Here is a 20464-nt window from a genome sequence, read left to right on the forward strand (position 1 = left end):
AAAAGAAAATTTATTTTATCATAATCAAATTTATTTATTATTATTTTTTTTTATTATTAATCTTTTTTCGTGTACAATTTTTATTTTTTATTTTTATTTATGAGTTGTTATTGAAAAATTTATTTTTTTTATCAAAAAAGAAAATTGAACGCATCAATGTGTTATTACTTGTTTCATTAATACTAAAATAATATTTAGAATTATTGAAAGTATATAATAATAAATAATTTTGTAAATTGATATATTGATTAAATTTATTATGGATTTCTATTTTATTTATACCTTACATTATAATTATGTCATTATCTATTAAGTTAAACAAAGAATTAGTTTTATGGTTATATTTTTAAATATATATCAGTTAAATTTCATAATTAAACATTTTTTAAACTGAATGCCTAAATAAACAATTAATATTAAAATCAATTTTTGTATTTTTTTTAAATACGAATAATTAAAAATGAACAACATAATGAGGTTACGTCCGTTTGCAAAGTGTTTAAATAGTCGAAGATTACATTCTGCAAAATATATTTTAGATGCCGAGAACAGACAATTGTATGAGGATGTTTTTCCTGATATTTGCATGTAAGTATTATTAATTTATTGAAATTTATTATCATAAAAAAAAAATTACGCGTGATGCGCAAATTATGTACTATGTTACATTATAATATATTTTTATATAATGTTTTTAAAATTATAATATTTATATATCCTTATTTTATTCTAGTTTTAAAGTTTTTTTTGCTTCAGTTTTATTTTTTAATATATTTATATTTTTTGAATTATTTTCATTTTATTCATATCTTTCATTAATCTACCTTTTCAAAGAATTAAATAATACATTGAAATTTTCTAATTCTAAAAAATGTGTCTCGAGTTTAATGCATATATATTATATTATATTTTAAAATTATTCTCCTTGATTGATATAATTATTTCAATGATAAAAAAAAAATTTTAAAACAAAATAAAATTTTAGGAATGATATAAAAAAATTATGGAAAAGCCCACCACAATGTATATATGCTGGATTTGATCCGACTGCAGAAAGTTTGCATATAGGAAATTTGTTAATTCTTATTAACCTTTTACATTGGCAACGTTGTGGTCATGAAGTAATTATTCTATTAGGAGGTGCAACAGGTTTAATTGGTGATCCAAGTTATAGGAAAAAAGAACGAGTTGAAATAGATCAAATTGTACTTAAAGAAAATTTAGAATGTATAAGAAATGATATTAAAACTATTATTAGAAATTATACACAATATTTTTGTAAAAATCATAATTATTTAATTCCTATAAAAATATTGAACAACTTACAATGGTATAAAGATATGAATTTATTATCATTTATCAAGGATGTAGGAAAGTATTTTAGAATGGGTACAATGCTTGGTCGTACATCTGTACGAGCAAGATTAGAATCTGATAATGGAATGAGTTTTACAGAATTTACTTATCCAGTTTTCCAAGGATATGATTGGCTTCATTTACAACGTACATATAACTGCAAGTTTCAAGTTGGAGGTCAAGATCAAATGGGAAATATAATATCTGGTTATGATTTAGTTACTAAATATACTAAAAATCAAGTTTATGGATTGACATTACCACTAGTCACAGCTGAAGGTGGAAAAAAATTTGGAAAATCTATAGGCAATGCAGTTTGGCTATCCCCTAAAAAGTCTTCTAGTTTTCAATTATATCAATATTTTATGAGAGTAGAAGATGCCGATGTAGAAAAATTTCTTCATTTCTTTACATTTTTACCTTTACATAAAATTAAAAAAATTGTAGAAGAGCATTTTAAAAAACCAGAACTGAGAATAGCACAGAGAAATCTAGCTGAAAAAGTTACAATATTAGTTCATGGAGGTAAGAGAACAGAACAAATTTTCATTTATGTAAATTATAGATTTCAATTAAAATAATAAAAGATTATTAATTTTTCTATTATTTATTAAGTTTAAATAGTATCATAAATATAATGAATATATCAGAAATATAATGATAAAACTATTTTTATTTTTATGTTAATTGTTAAGATGCAATATTTTTATGCAATATTTTTTTTTTATTATAGAAGCAGGATTAATTGCAGCAAAAAGAGCATCTGCTATTCTTTATGATAAATCAATTGATTCTTTAGCAAAAATGAGTGCAAATGAATTGGTACAAATATTAGAAGGTGCTAATTTAATAAAACTTCTTCCTGAACCAGGTATTAATGTTTATGAATTAGCTATGAAAGCAAACTGTTTTAAATCAGATTATGATGCAAGAAGAATTATTGAAGCTGGTGGATTTTACATTAATTATCAAAAAATTACAAATATGGAAGAAGTTGTCGTACCTGGAATACACATATTAAATAATAATATATCATTACTTAGAGTTGGAAAAAAAACTTATCATATTGTACACTGGATATAAAATAAAAAAATTATTTTGATTATTATTATTAAAATTTATTAACTCTTATTATAATAATTTTAATGCATTTAAAAAAATTTAATTTATAATATAAAAATAATTATTTTTTTCAATATATAGTAATTATAATTTTTTATTTATAATAATAGAAATAAATGTAAATATAACATAATAAAATATATGTTAAAAAATTTCTTAAATATATAATTATTCTAATTATAATTAAAAATGAAATATGATAAATATTTTTAAATTTGTTATATTAAGATTCCTGCAATGAGTAATAGTAATATTTTTTTTCATTTGTTAAATAAGTTAATATAATCTAAATTATATTATCTTATTTTAATATAATCTGACATAAATTTGATAAGTATTAAAATTTCATTAACAAAAAAGTTTTAAAGTTTTATTGTTAATACTTATTATTAATCAATATCGATATTATATTATCAATATTTAATATCATATTATTTGTCCATTGAATTTTGCCATGTATTAAGAATTCCCAACAATGATGAAGATAAACAATTTAACATTTAGACTATAAATTATTTTTTGCTGTTATATATTATATTATTTATTGCACATAAATTGTAATTATTTTATTCTTGTTTATATTATTTTTTTATGAAAACAAATATTGCGAAGTAATAAAAATAAATATTATTTTCCAAATTTTTTTCCATCTTCAGCTGTGACTAGTGGTAATGTCAATAAATATAATATAATTTATAAATATATAAATAATATTTCATAAAATTGTGAAAAAACCACAGAAATCAAACTAATGATATATAGTAACTTATTTGATTATTATACATATAGATAAGAATTAAAGTTAAAATTGCTACAAAAAAAAATATGTAAACATATAAGGGAAAATATGATTATATAGGAAATATGATAACATAATGATAATATAGATATATATATTATAATTTATAAATATATGTTGATTATAAAAATATTCGAACACTAATTTTTACATAACTGTATAATATTATTAAATCACATTGATGTAGCTTAATGTAATGTCATCTAAAATAGGAAATTTTTCTAATAGTGCTAATCCGGATTATTACCTATTTTATTTTCAATATGATTTGTATCTAAAGTAGATTGTGATTACAGGATAGTAGTGATACAAACAGCGCTTGCGTGTAATCTATTAAAGATGGCGTATTCTGATATTCTACCATTTTATCTCACTAGGCCGGCAGTGTATGTGAGAACCATTAGTATTGATAGTTTTATTCCGTCATAAAGAATATATTTATTTAATGTAAATTATCGTGATTATTTATTTACTAGTGCCAAGCAACGATTTATTGTGATATTTTGTGTCTTCTTTTTCTATCAACTTATTCTTACATATTATTTCTTCGATCTACTTTATGGTATGTATTCTTAATTTTTATCTTTTGTATAAGTTTTTATTTTTTATTCGAAAATTTGTATATTTCTTACAAGATCTATGTCATTTTTTTTAAATAAGAAAGAAATTTTCATTTTTTTTATTATAATATTATTTGATTTTTTCTATATCTAATTTTCTATATCTTTTTCATTTTTAATTTCTTTTTAAAGGATAATCAATAAATAAGTAAAAACATAAGTAAAAAGTAATGAGTCATTTGTTTGTATATACATTTCGTTTGTACGTTATTAAAATATATATCATATCATATATCATAGTGATAATTTCAATATTTTTTAAATTATGACTTGGAAGAATTTCGAGAGTTAATGATCAAAAAACTATAAAGAATTTTTTAAATTAAAATTTAATTTACATAATTCTATTATAAAAAATTTAATAAAAACACTATACAATCTTAATTTTGCATTATAATTGACTGCTAATAATTTTATTTAAGCGCATTTAAAGAAGTAATAGTAAAATGCATATTAAAATATATGAAAGAAGTTTTCGAATTAATAAAATATAAAAACATATAATCTTATATTCATATATAATATACATATATATATATATATATATATAGTATCTTATTTTCTAATGTTTTATTTTATTTAACAATATAATAAATAATATTTTTTATAATTATATTCTCTTTGATGATTTATATTTATATATTTTTTGATTTTAGTTTTTTTGATTTTATTTTATAATATAATTAAATTATATCTTAAATTTATATAATTGAATTGCAGTTGTATCGTTTGCTGTTTATAATTCATTAAATATTTTTTATTCATTTTATATTTTTTATTTTTTTTCTAAAAAAATAATATATATATATATAAGAATAGATAAAAAATTAGATTGATTTTAATAAAATTCTCTAAAAGTAATTTTGAGTTAAGAAGTCGATCAGATTTGGGCGGGTAACGTAAGACTCGGACATTTTGATGGTTTTAATCTTTTAATATTTTCAAAATTTAATTCGATATTTATTTTAATTTTAACTGAAATTTGAACATATCTTATAAGATTTTCTATAAAATTATATTGTTTTATATAATAATATATTGCAGGTCAGCTTTATTGATAAATGCATTATATGTAAGTCCACTGTAATCTAATGTAGAAAAACCTGGTAACGAATTTTCTATGGTATCGATTGTACCTTGAAATTAAGCCTTTGTTCTGCATGCATCAAGTTGGAATTATAATTAAGTGAAATTATTGCCTAATATACATGTAGTATATACATTATATACGGTAAAAAAAAAAGAGCATATTTAAATCGAACATTTAAATTATTTCTGTTATTAAAGTTAAAAAAAAAATGAATACGAGAAATGTAAATAATTTCAGTACACTGAATAATGTTATTTATCAAAATAAAATATCATTTACGGAAATCCTTTCAACTATAATATGTGTGACAATTACAAAACAGAATTAAATCAACATGATTAGATAAAATCATGGTGTTTTATTATTCTATATCATAGAATATATCATACGTACGTATCATAAAATCTTTATATTAATGTGTTAAATTTATTTTTGATTATTTATATTTATTGTTTGCGATTTTAATTCGATTATTTTATAATTTTTACATATTTATGCAATAGTAATTTTCAATAATTTTTTTTATAAAAAATTCTAATAGAAGAAAATAAATATATATAATAAAAAATAAAAATAATAAATAGTACGATTATTAAATATATATTACATAACATAGTATTGTAGTAGTATTAAATTGTTATTAATATTATTGTATTATTTTTAAATTTAACTTTTATTTTTAAATTTCTATTATTCTTGAAAAATATTAATTTTAAGCTAAAAATTTTTTAATTTTATTTTAACTTTCCAAAATTTTATAATATTTATTTACATTATATTACATATTATTACATATATTATTACATATATATATATATATATGATTCTTAATTTTATATAAAATATATTTTATTTTCAAATAGTATTTTTTTTTAAATCATAAAAAATGAAGTCAAATTAAAAAAAAAGATTTAAATCGAAAAAGAAGATTTCCAATCAACACATTTACTTTTGTACTTAAACATGAAGATTAATTTAAGTCTATTTTATTAATTATCATTTGTCATCATGTAACAAATTTTATCGACAAATTTAAATAGGTCTCGATTTCAATAATTGGTATGAATAGCTAAAAATAAAATAAAACGATAAATCAATGGAATATCGTTTTCTGAAAGAAAATTACTAGTAAAATATATCGATAATATTTCTATTCACTTAATTCTAGGCCTGTACTTGATTGTTTATATGTGAAACAGTGGCTTTCATTAGAAATGACTCATTAACGTAGTTACATATATGTTATCCATAAAAATTAAGAAGTTTTTTTTTAATTAAAATTTATTCCATCTAAAAAATATGATTGTATTATTAATTAAATAATAAAAAAATAATAAAATAATAGTAAAAATAATAAAAATATAATTGTATTAATTTTTTATATAAATTTTTATATATTTTTTATATAAATATAATAACTTGATAAAACGACTTGATTATCAATAATATTGTAATAAAAGTAATAAGAAAAAATTCGATTCATATTATAATTTCAATTTGATTTTATTAATAATGTAATTATTTTATCTTTTTAAATTAGGCTATGAAAATTCGAAATATTTTCATAGAAAGAAGAATATTGTTTTAAGTTGCAAGATTAAACGGCTGCAAAATGAATCTGGAAGTGGAACTTATCGCAGGAGTGATTAAGGGTGGACCATCTCCTAAAAATTTACCCGCTCCAAGGCTCATTAAAATCTTCATCGCTGGAGAACGGAATGGTCTTATTACATTCTTTTATTCATATTTTGATTTATTTGTCTGATGTGTCCTTTAAATGGCACATTTTTCAAAATTTTTTTATATGAAAATTTTATAATTGTATTTTCAATTAATTGAAAATTGGTTAAAAATTTAGTTTCAAATGGATAGCAGTTTTGTTATAGGTAAATATATTGTAATAAATAAATAATTTACAGAATAATACAAAGAAAAAATATTTTTTTTAATAATAAGTATAGAAAAGTGTGTCATTTAAGCAATATATTTATTTTTATAGTTAAATTATTTTAATATTATTTTAACTCATTAGATATTAATATTTAGAAGATCAGTTTTTTCTTAATAAAATTTGTAATTCTTTTTTTCTAATATTAGAATTTTAAATATTAGAATTCTCAAAATAATAATATTGTTCTTTCTATTAATCTTTCGTTCTTATAAAATATGTTATTATGTTATTAATAACAAAAGTTTTTTCTAATAATAAAAAGAATAAAAATTGAATTGATATAAATATAAATTAATAATTATAATTAACTTGTTATAATTAAATTGTAAATTAGTAATTGAAAAAAAAAGAAAAAATTTTTGTCTAATGGGTTAAATATAATATGCTTTATTTGTTAATTTATAGAATCATATTAGATATATCATAATATATATTAGATTGTTGCATATGAAATAATCAATTTTATAAATGTAACAAATCATTATTCAATCAATATAATTCTCAATAATAATCAATTAATGGTATATAATAATCATAAATCTTTGTTTTATATTGATCAAAATATATTGAATTTATTAAATTATATCTAGATTGATATTATTTTTAGTAAAGCTATAATAATTGAAAACTTTATTAAGAATTTTTCTATTTCATATGTATCAACTTAATATACATATACTTGCATTATTTATCTATGTATCAATGTTAATTAATTCATTAAATGTGTGTCGCTCTTTAATATGCCTGTTTATTTATCAATTTTAGTTATCAATTTTTTTTATAATTACTTATTTAATTCGTTTCTTTAAGAAATTATATAAATCTAAATCTAAACATGATCGTAAGACTAAATCTGTTTTAAAATATTTTGTGTTTATATGTTTGAAAATAACAATTTATTAGCTTTGTTTCATTATTTTATTTTCCAATTGCATAGATATATGTAGCTTCTCACTGCTTATTGGCATATCGGCAATGAATACGTTTTTCTGTGTATGCATATATACACGTTTTTCATATGTTTGTTACAAATATTTGTTGTATATATTCATATGTAACACATAGAGAACAGGGGAAAATTTATAAATTTTAATCGTTCAATAAAACAATTTGTTGATCCATTCATTTGCCTATATGTATAAATTTGTCCATTTTCCCTATCAGTGCTTTCATATGCTTACCAACTTTTTTTTTTTTATTTTATTGCACTTTTGTTATATAATGTGCGTTTATTGGTAAAATTTTTTTTAAACTACTTCAATGATAATTTTAACATACATTTATTATTGAATTTATTTTAATATAATAATATATATGTATATAATATGTATCGTAAAAGAGGATGAAACAGCAATTATTCCAATGTGTTCAAGTAACATTTATTCAAGAATGAATAGATTATATATATCAATAGTATAATAAATACATTTAAAATTAATATAAAATATATTTATTTAAAATATATTTTTATTAAATAAATTTTGTGTAATTTAATGTAATGTTTATGAATAGAATAATCGATTTTTAAAACTTAGCTTTTAGAACTTAATCGTTAATTGAAATTTTAGGTTTCAAAACTACTAAAAGTCCTATTTTCGAAATTATATACACGATATATTGATAATTGTTTTCTATTTATTTTAATAAAATAAAATAAAAATTTGGATTCTAAGGCGTGTTTTAATGATATATAAATCATTATAATTTTGTTTTATAAATTTTGATATTTGTAATATTCTAAGTAATACTTTGATGACCTTTCGTGTCCTCGTAACTAGAGGGATATATACGCTGAGCATGTTTCCCGCGAATACTCGTATATACTATTTGCTTCGTACATATACACAGACCTTTGACCTGATTTCTACCATGATGGCATTCAAGGCACGGTAAGTGTCGAAGCATTTTAGTTATGCTATTATTAATGAATTTTTCTCAGGTCCAGGACAAAATATTTTCATTCTTTTTTCTTTCTTCTGATAATTTTGAAATACTTTATTTATTTTTTTCCACAATATATTTTAAATATTACAAATGAAAGTATATATATATCAATTGTCTAAAATCTCTTTATTAAAAATCTTAAAATTTTTAATAAAAAATGATACGATTCGAATTGTTTAAGATTTTAAATCTTATATTTTATATTTTTATCATTTAAAAAACTGAATATATTAATATATATTTATTTAAGAATTGATGATGAGAAGAATGAAAATGAATATATAATAACTACTTGGACAAGTCTGACAATATATGTATCTTCAAATTAATAATCTAACTTTTAATGTTAATATTTTTAACTGCATTCGAAATATATACAGATTTTTATACAGTGTTTTATATCACAAAATTATTTATCTTAAAAACTAAAGATATATTAAAAAAATATTTTTATATATAATATTTTTATTACTTTAGGGAATCTGATATAAAATTGGGATTTTAAGGAAAAAATCTTTTAAAATCATTCATATAATCATAAATTATAATTTCAAAGACTTTGTAACATATTTTCACAATTTCAAATATTCTGATTTTTTTTTTTTATAAATAGATACTTAATAAAAATTATACTATTAACATAATTATCCAAATATATATAATTATATAGCATAATTAAATTTTAAGTTTATCGTATAAGATTATTGTAAAAATATTTATTTCCATTCAACTATTTTTTGTTAAAATGCAAATTTTTTATTTACTTTTATCACATATTGTATCTTATAGAATATCAATTTTGCTTCATCTATTTTATCCCAGTATTGACCAATGTATAAGTTTACAAATATGATAAATTATTAATAATATTATGAAGTAAAATGAAGTAAAATTTTGAAATGATTGGAATTTAAATTGTAAAATTAAAAAATAAAAATTATTATAACTTTAATAAATATGAATACATTATTATTAACAATTATTTTTTTTTTATAAAATAATACAAACAATTATGATATATATAAAACTGAAACAATATTAGAAAATTTTGAATCGTTTTAAAAGAAAGATTATCAGTTTTATCCAGATATTCGGTTTGTATAGATTTTTTCTATCGTAGTTTCAACAGATATTTTAAATATAAATAGATTCATTAGATTAATAGAGAGGAAAATCAAAATCAAACGATAAAATAAATCAACAAATTATAGAAATATATGGAAATCAACAGACATCATTTTAAACACGTATATGTAACTAAGGTAAGTGATGATTATTATGAATAACATTTTTGCAAATGTCTTGCTAATTATTATAATTAGGACAAATAAAGTTTAATATATTTTTGTAGAAAAATAACTGATTATTTAAATTTTTATACAAAAAGATTTTGTAAAAAAATTTAAGATCACTTTCATATCTTATAAATAAATAAATTATTTGTGCATATCGTTTTAACTTTAGATTTACTCCTTTAAAATGTTATTGTTCTATAAAAAAGTTTTCGATTTATTGGATAATTGTAATAATAATTTTCATTATTGGATAATGAAATTTTTACATTTCGAAAAAATTAAAAAATTATATATCGCAAAATAAAAAAAAAATTTAAATTAAGAAATTAATTAAGATATATTAATTTTTGTAAATATTAATATTTGTAAATTTTTAGAAGATTAACAAACAAATAAAATTTATTTTACGGAAGAATACGGTAAATTTTTCTTTTGAAATTTTTCTTTGATACAAAGAATCGAAATTATATTTTTATCGAAATTATAATTTTGAAATTAAAAAGCAAATTTTTAAAATTGTAATTTTCATATAAATCTTTATAAATAAAAGTAGTCATATGCTTGTTAATTTTTTTTTTAACCATTATACATTATATACCCATTTTTCTCTAAGTTGATCTTTTTCTTTTATTTCTAATATTTGCAGAATTTATAGAAGAAAGGAAACAATTATTGGAACTGGTCGGTCCTGAGCTGCAATCGATTTATGATGACATGGGAATCGAGGTACGAAAAGGGAAAAAGATTATTTCTTTAATGAGTTTTGTTTTTAGGATATTATTTTATTAGATTGAAATTTAATTTTATGTTTTTTTTTTATATTTTTTTCGAAAAATAAGAATTGTTAAAAAATATTCAATAAATATAATATTAAATTATATATATAAATTAAATTTTATATATATAAAATATAATATTAAATTTGAAAAATAAAAATTAAAAATTTAGTTAAAAAATATATTTAATTAAAAAAAATAAATTTTATTATAAAATAAGTAAAATATTTTTTAATTAGAATTTATATTTTTTAATTATAAAATTATTTTTTCATTGTTCTATATACGTATCTATTTTGATTAATTGATTGAAAAATAAAAATGCTATAGGTTCTGCTAGTGGATATGCAATATGCAACAAACGTGAATCCTGATCAAAATCCATTCTTAGCCGAACATTTTTTCGACGAAATACATGCTGCTTATCAACACTCGAGAGGTTGTTTTTTATTGGTAAGTTTTCAAATATAATATTTAAAATAAATAAATCAAATATCTATTTGTATATTATCATATTATAAATATTATTTTTTCTTATTTTATTATTTTTTTTCTTCTTTAATTATTTTTCTATATTATATATTTTAAATCATATGATTATTATAATATTATTATAAGGTCTAAAAATGCGTATAAAATTCGATTTGAAGCTATTAATCGGTGACGAGCACAATATCGGATGGTTACCAACGAAGCTCACTTCTGCAACCTACGAAATCCTTTCGAATCACTGCGACGATATGAAGGAATACTATGAATGCGATAATAATGATTGCTACGTCTTAAAGGCTGGCAGGTGAGTAATTATAACATATTTCATTATAACATTAGGCAATAAAATAAAAATGGCGAGTACAATGATTAAGAACGAAATAAAAAAGAAAAGCTTTATTATTCCAATTTCATCAACAATTTCCACTGTTTTCACTTTTATTGTAACTTTTTTTGTATCCTTTCCTTTGTCTTTTTCTCTTCTTCTATTTCTTTTATTTTATTTTATTCCAATTTTTTGTGATTACAATACAATTTCATATCGTGGTATGATTTAAATTTAATTATTTTATGCGTTTAAAAGAGAGATATAAGGAAGTATATATATATATATATATATATATATAAGGAAATAATAATGACACAATGCGAAAAATTATTTTTCATAGTATTATGAGAACTAATTTTATTTAATTAAATTTTATTATATAATCAAATAATAAAGAAAATTCTTAAATAGATAAATTCTTTAATAGACAAAACAATTTTTATCGTATTTTAAATTATAATAAGTTAATTATTATTGTTATATAAAAAGATGGTAAATATTACAGTATTATAATCGAAATATTAAATAATAAATTATTAAAAAAGGAATAAAACAATTAAGGAATTGATATATTGGAAAGATAAGATGTTTCTAAAATGCATTTAATTAAAAATTTTTAATTTTATAGTTGTATCATTGTGTTATTTTTCTAGATTGTTGATATAATCTTTTTCATGTTAAATATTTTTCTAATTTTCAATATTGCACGAAATTAAAAAATTAAAGTTATATCAAGTTATATAATTTTATTTGAAGCATGATGAAAATATTCGTCTTTCTTTATCTTATTTTCGTGATTGTGATATCCTTTTTCTTCTTCTTTAAGTACTAAATCTATCGTGCTCTATCATATTTTTTCATATTTTAATAAACCAAATTCAATCAATCGAATTTTCTATCACGCAAATCCTTTTTCATATATAATATCCGTACATATCCTAATAATTAGTTTTAAATTTTTAATTTAAAAAAAAAAAATATTATGTTAGTGTGAAGCTACAATTTTTTTATTCTAACAAATGCCTTCCAATAGTTAAAAAAAAAAAAAAGTCTTCTAGCTGGTGCTTCAATGCATGAATCGATAAAATTCATCTTATTATTTATGATCAAATGTTTATAATTTTCATGATTTAAACAAATTTAATATTAATTTAATATTAGATCCTAATATTAGATTCTAAAATTACATAGAACGAAAATATTCTTTCTGCTTATAATATTCTCTCTTCTTATTATAAAGCGATGATTACGATGCGATGAACTCTAATAACTTTTAACAATATCTTAGTTGGTTGTTATTAATTAGAAATAATTTTCAATATAATATCTAGTATTATAGGAAACTGCTATTAAATTTAAATTAGTTTCTTTTTTGGATAGGAAACAGCATGTAAGTATACTTATTAGTTATATGTATTTTTTTATTTTGAATTAAAAGAAGAAAAATAAAAAATGATGATAAAAATATTTGAAACTTAAAAAGATTTTCTAAGTTTTATTTAGGAAGGAGAAGGAAAAGGAATCATGAAATTTTTGTAAAAGTGTGATTAAAATAAATATAAATCAATAAATTAAACTTCTTTAACTCTCTTGTAAAATTTTCAGGTGGATTTAGTTTTTGCGATAATTGAATTCAATAATTCACACTGTTAATTCCATATATTAATTCTGGAAAATTTTGCCACTATATATTTGACCATAAAATTCGCCTTCCGTAAAATTTTCAATTTTCAAGAATACCTATCACTTAATTCAATGAATGATTTTCTGTTTACAGTTGAACCTTTAGTTGTCTTGTTGGTATTGAAAAAGGAATCCTTAAGAAAGGATTAGCCGATCCTTTTCACGAACCTCTTGAGAATTGTTGGTAGCCGTAAAGGAAGTATTTATAGAATATTATGTTGTAAATAATTGACAGATTGGGAACTACGAAGGACAGTTGGCATAGTTCGGAACCAACGTTAAGGGAGGCGTTGAAAAAGGCTGCGGAATCTGCAGTTTCGGATCAATGTGATAACGAAGAGATTAAGAATATATTGAAGAGCGCTGCTGAGAGACAGCTCGAGTACGCCTTGCGTAAGTTATATTGATAAAATTAATTTTTCAAAATATAACGCAAACTGACTCAAGTGGTTCGATCGACTTTTTACCTTTTCTTCTTATTCACTTTTCTTCTTCCCTTTAACATTTGTTTATAGAACTGGACGAAACAGGTGATGGCATAATAGCCGTGAAACGCACATGGAAAGGCAAAAAGAGCACCAAAGCAGTTGCTTCGTTGAAGTCTTTGGTGGACAGCCGTCTTCCATCCGACAATGTAATTAACATCGATGTGGATCAGAAGCAAGGTGGCATTAATCCAGATAATAGATCCCATAAAGGCTATCTGGCTCATCTTTGTCGCTTGGTGGTGAATCGCGTGCAGACTTTGGTGAATGCCTCTATCGAAGCGGATCCAGAAATCAAGAGCAAGAAGAAGATGGTGCAGGAAATCTATGCGGAGAGTCTGGTGCATCTGGCGCTTCTTAGGGAGATTAAACCTTGCGAGAACAACGAGAATATTGAAAGGATCAGGGAGATCTTAATATCGGGTAATCTTCTTTTATTAAGCAACAAGTTTTTTCCCTCATTGTTATTCGCTGCTTATATATAATTATATAATTTATTTTCAATTAAAAAAAAAAAAGTCGTATATTGGGAAAATTATTTTTTGAAAAAAAGGTAACGTTCAACAGGTAAATCACAGAAACATGGTCCTATATTAATAAAAGGCGCCAAATATTCCGGGAAATCATCGTTGCTATCAAGAATTTACGAGGATGCTTCCATCTGGTTGGATTGTCCCACGTTTAGAATTGTTCGCCTCTGTGCATCTACACCTCGATCAGCGTATAGTCTCGAACTGCTTCGTGTACTCTGTCAACACGTCGGTTTCCTTTCCGGCACGTTAGACGGAAATCTTCCTAAAGACGCCTCGTTTGATCCTCTTTATTTGAACAATTGGCTGGGTCAAATTATGAGACGGATCGAGGAGGAACCTATAAGAGAACAATTGGTGATTCTTCTTGATGACATTCATCGATTGCACTCTCTTGATTGCGATATCGTCGCTGCTCTATCGTGGATGCCATTGAATCTACCACCAGGTAAAATTTGTTAATAGTTCTTATGAAACTGGATTCTAAGTGGACAAACAAATAGCTTATTTCATTCATAATATGCTCTCATGTTGTCTCATTGAGATATTCAGAGATTTATATTATTAAGAACTTTTTAAAATAAAGATCTGATGATGTATCAATATATTACACAGCATATTGATGTATCATTTAAATTGAAATAGAAATATAAAGTTTGATTAGAAATTTTTTATTATTATATTATTATTATATTATTTGATTTATTATATTTATTGATATAAAATTATTATATTTATTATTATATTTATTATATTTTATTATTATATTTTTATTATTATATTTATTGATATAAAAATCACGATAATGTATAAATATCATATAATAAAATATGATTTTTCTGTTCACTATTAGGAGTACATTTAATAATAACTACAGCTCTTCCTCCGGAAGTATTACGGCTCACTCCAATACAAAAAGAGAGACTACGTAGCAACGAAATTTTAATCGAGCTTCAAGACTCGAATTCAGATTTGCAAGAGAGTGAAAACGTTTTTGACACGTTGGAGAAACTGGTGGGTGAATGTGCGGCTAACAGAATTGGCGCCATTTTGGCTTCCACGGAGTACGGTTTATCCGAAACAGAGATTCTCGAGGTGATCATGCCAACTGGGGGCGATGGACCATTATTTTTAGAAGAAGGATTCTTCAACTTTGCCACCTGGTGTTTGGTTAGAAGAACATTCAACGAATTTCTTAAGGTTATTTTTCATAATAATTCGTTTATTTAATGAGATAAGAAATTTAATCAAACTCATTAAATCAATTTCATACTTTTATTATTCTCAGGTGCGTGTAATGAGTGGAAGATTGTTATTTTCCTGGCGTTATCCAATTCGCGATCTAGCCCGGAAAAAATACTTTGCCAATCAAGAAACCTTGAAGAGTTATCACGGAGAATTGACGAATCTTTTCTTCTCGGAAGATTTCGAAGAGAAGGATGATAAATCTTTCTCCGTAGAGGAAACTCCAAAAAAGGAAACGCCTTTTCAGAGTAGACCGAGGGCAGAAACCGCAGCATATAATCTGAGACACGTGGAAGAAGGCTGGTTGCATTTGTTGCGAGGTGGAGATGTAGAGAAGTTGAAGAAATTGGCAGTCTGCGCGTTTGATTTCCTCTTGGCCGCCGTACAAATGATTTCTGTTAGCTACTTGAGGTGTGTTCTCGAGCACTCGAGAAAATATTTGCTGAACAGAGACTTGGAATTGGTATATTATACGGTGAGAAAATCAAGCGACATTTTAACGAGGGATCCTCTTCAACTTGGAGCGCAACTGATCTGTTGGTTGAGGCCTGTGGCTGAAGATGGTGGTGATTTGGTGAGAAAATATCTATAATATCTAAATATTTGTATTAGAAGAATATTAAAATATTAAAACATAATTCTAATTCAAGGTTAGCAGAATGGTAACAGCAGCAATGGCATGGTGCGATGGTTACACGGCGCCATTATTGGTACCATTGAATGGATGGCTACAACCACCGCTACCTCTTCAAATTCGCACTTTATCTTATCCACAAGGTGTGAAACTCGTTGAGGCTACTACTTCCGGGCAGCATGTTATCATTGTTCCTTTCCAAGGAGATGCTCAATTATGGCACGTGATGTCTGGACAATTGGTTCATACATTTAAAGGTACTTATTGATACCTTCATTTCAATTTATAATTTTAAATGGATCATCTTTGAATCATCACCCTTTCTGAAAAATAATTTCAGGACATTCGAATCCAATTTTGTGCTTAGCTGTGACGGAACATTCGCAATATTTGCTGACAGGCTCTGAAGATACTTCAATTATAGTCTGGGATATGAAGGAATTGACCCTAAAATTGAAAATTCAAGAACACATTGCGCCAGTTCTGTGTTTGACGTCTGCTATTAAGAATCCTATGATTATCAGGTCCCTGATTTTATTTTATAAAAGTATAAGAATGCAGTAAATGAAAATTTATAATTACAAGCAATAATTTGATGTTCCATAGACTTTTTTAAAATTTATCACTCGTAGTAATATCAAAATTTTTATTTTTTTCTCAGTGGAGGGGAAGATTCTAGAATAATTGTTACCAGCCTCTTAACCGGCGACGTTCTCATCAAAGTAGACCATCATCGAGGGCCAGTGAACTCTATTCGCATCGATTCTACCGGCGAATTCCTTGTTACCGGTTCTTCCGATTGTACAGTCTGTTTGTGGTGTCTGGATGGATTCTCGTTGTTAAGGAGCACCGTTTTACCCTCCCCGGTGACAATGATCGACATATCGGCGGATTCCGTGTTCCTGTTAGCAGCCTGCGAGGATCAAAAATTGTACTTGAGGTGTTTGGCCACGGGAACTGAGATTCACACGTTGAGAGGCCATCAGGGGGAAGTGAAGAGTATCTGTTTGGCGAGGGATTGCAGAAGAGCCATTGCTGGTGGAATCAAGGGGAAGATTTCCGTGTTTGATATGCACAGTGGAAGATTGACGAGGACATTGCCGGCCAATCCTTCAGCGGATGTTACTGCTGTTAAGGTAAAGTGTACATTATAAAATTAATTGCAGTAGATATTGCAAGAATTGTTTGAAGAAAGAATATTGTTTTAAACTGGTAGACTAGTAATTTTATTCGTCATCATCATTCATCAACAGCTTCTAGTTGATTCATTTAATAACACAGGTACAAAATAAAAATGAATTAGTTTCTATTTAGTTATTAGCGTGTAATTTTTAATTATTAATTATTAGTAATTACTTAGAAAAATTTACAAAGATAATGTATATCAAATATACGCATATATATTCGTACAAGTGTACAAGTTTATTCTCACATGCTTTCTATGCTTAAATAAAATTTTTCCTAAAAGGTAACCGAGAAAGACGACTTCCTGATAACAGCTTCTGGTGATCGAGTGGCTTATTGGAGCTTTCGTAGCGAAGAGGCTAATACTAAGCGACAAAAATCCAGCAGTGCAGAATCATTGCATCCGCACACTGCTCCTATATCTTGTTTGGATATATCCAGAGACAGAGCAATGGCGGTTACCGGTGGAGTCGATTCTCTCGTCAATCTTTGGCAATTAAACACTCACGAATTGCTTTACACTTTCGAGGGCCATATCGCTAGTGTGACTTGTATTGCATTTTCACCTTCCGGTTTATTTGTTGCTTCTGGTAGGTATAGCGATAAACGATATTAGTAAAATATAGATATTGCCGATATTTAGACAAAATTGTCCATTAGATGTATTTAGTAGTAAGTAAAAATAATAATTTTAGATATATTTTATTTAACTTGATAATTGCTTTAATTGCTTAATTATTTCAATATAATTTTATAGCGCTTAACTAGATAATTAGCTATCTCTTTTTTCAATAATCGTGCGTTTAAGAAAATTAAACAAATATTATATCTCTTCAGTGAAGATGTTAAATTTAACACAATTTAATAACAAACAAAATTTAAAACAGGTTCCGAGGATAAAACAATTCGCGTTTGGGGCTTGAATTTAAGTATATTGGTAACAACGTTTAAACATCAGGCACCTGTTACTGCAGTGACTGTCATGTATGATGGTCGAAGAGTGGTCAGTTCTGATAGAGCTGGTGGAATTCGAGTTTGGGCAGCTGATACCGGTACTCTAATTCAATCAGTATGCGGACCAGGTCGTTGTTTTACAGTTTCTTCTGATATGAGGTATATATATAATTAATCACAATAGAATTTTCATTTAAACATAATGTTAATATTGCTTAGTTTACTAATGATAGTTTTATGATCATTGCAACTCTAGAATTTGGCTATTTTTCATACATTATTATAATAATTTATATTTAAAAAATAATTTGCATTTATGTATTTGTATCATATTTATATACTTGTTCTTTTTTCTTAAATTTCAGATATGCGATATGCGGCACAGGAGACAATCAATTAAGAATCATAGGTTTAGGTATTGGTCCAGAAGAAAAATACCAAGTATCGCATTCTCAAGAAATTACTTGTCTTGTCGTGACTCCAGATTCTCGATCATTGATCACAGGTTCCAGAGATATGAGTTTGAAAGTTTGGCAACTTGCTGGTGGCAAATTATCACAGGTTTATATTTTTATTTTTAATTAATATTGAAATTATATTGAAAATCTTGAAATTATTTTTTTTTTTCATTAAACGTCTCTATTTATAACACTTTAATTTCATTATAAATATTTTAGAAAATTAATTCAATAAATTTTGACTCTAGGTTCTAGTCGGTCACACGGATCACGTTACCTGCGTCGCAGTTGCTGTTTTGGACAAATCTATCGTAGTATCTGGCTCCAGAGATGCCAATCTGATCATTTGGGATATTAATACTGGCAGCGATCTTCACACTTTGAAGGGCCACTTGGGCTATATAACCTGCGTTAAATTATCAGGAGATGGAAGTTTAGCCGCCTCTGGAAGCGAAGACAAAAGTTTGATTATCTGGGATACGAAAAAGGGTTGTTCCCTAAGCAGTATAATGTTACACGTTCCTGTGTTAGGTCTCGAAGTCGCCACGGATCTATCGAGACTTGCATTGCATTTACTTGAGCATAAGTGTATGCCTATTCTCTGTTTGCATAATACCCCTGCACAGTATGTCAAATTACCTGATTATGTGGCACCTTGGAGCGATATCAGAGATCTGAGGTTACCTGGACCAAAGAGACCACATAAAAGATTGTTGAAGAAGGAAGTTTCACTGGACAGTGACACATGGCATAGGAAATATGGCCATCTTACATCAGGTATTATTAATGAAAGATTCTTAAATGTTTATGAAAATATTTTTTAATTATTGAAATATTTTTTATCCAGGTATGTTGACATCATCGGTGGAGGATGGATTACAACGAAGATTTAGCGTAAGCGCTTCCATGGACGAGATCAGCAAGGTTGGATTAACGAGTAGTCCATCCGGTTTAGGACCGGAACAGGCTGCTCTCGCTCAATCGCAACATTTCGATCAACTCGAAGCACTTTGGAACAAACAATCACCGCCTGCTAGACCTCGTGCTCATGGTAGAACATTATCAAAGCAAAGCTCGTTACAAGCTACGCGAATATCTGATTCTGAAGAGGAGGGTAAGATTTTATTCGAAATTTCAACGAGAAAGAAAAAAATTGTATAAATTTTATAAATTATACTAATTTAATATTTTTATATTATTATTTGATATTTATATTTATTCAATTATTCCAGGTGTACCAGATTAAAATAATGTATTTCATTAGAAAGTAAACGGACTAAATCCTAATTGTCGTACCTTCTTCTCTTTCCACTGTCTTTCAAAGGAGCAAAGAGTGAACAAGAAATAAGGGGGGGGGAGGGGGGGGGGGAAATGAGAGGAAAACCTAAAAAGGGCCATACGTTCTAAAGCTCTAAATTACGAATTTCCTGTGTCTGATGCAATAAACATAAATATACACATACATATAATATATATATATATATATAGGTGCATATGTATATTAGAGAAAAAATAAA

The 20464-nt window shown here is 24.7% G+C and overlaps 2 protein-coding genes across 10 annotated transcripts; both read left to right on the forward strand.

Annotated features, from left to right (window-relative positions):
* Nucleotides 1–203: 203 nt before the first annotated feature.
* On the forward strand, nt 204–2477 carry LOC122715019 (tyrosine--tRNA ligase, mitochondrial). Its single transcript, XM_043936883.1, has 3 exons — nt 204–588; nt 986–1881; nt 2090–2477. The coding sequence occupies exons 1-3, from the start codon at nt 461–463 to the stop codon at nt 2437–2439; spliced, it is 1374 nt and encodes a 457-aa protein (XP_043792818.1). The 5' UTR covers nt 204–460; the 3' UTR covers nt 2440–2477.
* A 1021-nt stretch (nt 2478–3498) lies between these two features.
* On the forward strand, nt 3499–20464 carry LOC122715006 (NACHT domain- and WD repeat-containing protein 1). Of its 9 annotated transcripts, none has more exons than XM_043936862.1 (20): nt 3499–3663; nt 3754–3839; nt 6577–6708; nt 10824–10903; nt 11284–11406; nt 11604–11749; nt 13692–13849; nt 13972–14364; nt 14509–14919; nt 15325–15671; nt 15760–16290; nt 16367–16607; nt 16691–16874; nt 17012–17486; nt 17819–18125; nt 18423–18648; nt 18855–19050; nt 19196–19724; nt 19795–20061; nt 20180–20464. In XM_043936862.1, the coding sequence occupies exons 1-20, from the start codon at nt 3617–3619 to the stop codon at nt 20191–20193; spliced, it is 4893 nt and encodes a 1630-aa protein (XP_043792797.1). In that variant the 5' UTR covers nt 3499–3616; the 3' UTR covers nt 20194–20464. The 9 variants fall into 9 exon arrangements, with proteins under 9 accessions (XP_043792797.1, XP_043792799.1, XP_043792800.1 ...); XM_043936864.1 differs by adding an exon at nt 4942–4969 and having other exon boundaries at nt 3548–3839; XM_043936866.1 differs by having other exon boundaries at nt 3639–3663; nt 6528–6708.

The sequence above is a fragment of the Apis laboriosa genome, unplaced genomic scaffold (assembly GCF_014066325.1).
Source record: "Apis laboriosa isolate Shangri-la unplaced genomic scaffold, ASM1406632v1 scaffold34_cov151, whole genome shotgun sequence".
Taxonomy (NCBI): domain Eukaryota; kingdom Metazoa; phylum Arthropoda; class Insecta; order Hymenoptera; family Apidae; genus Apis; species Apis laboriosa.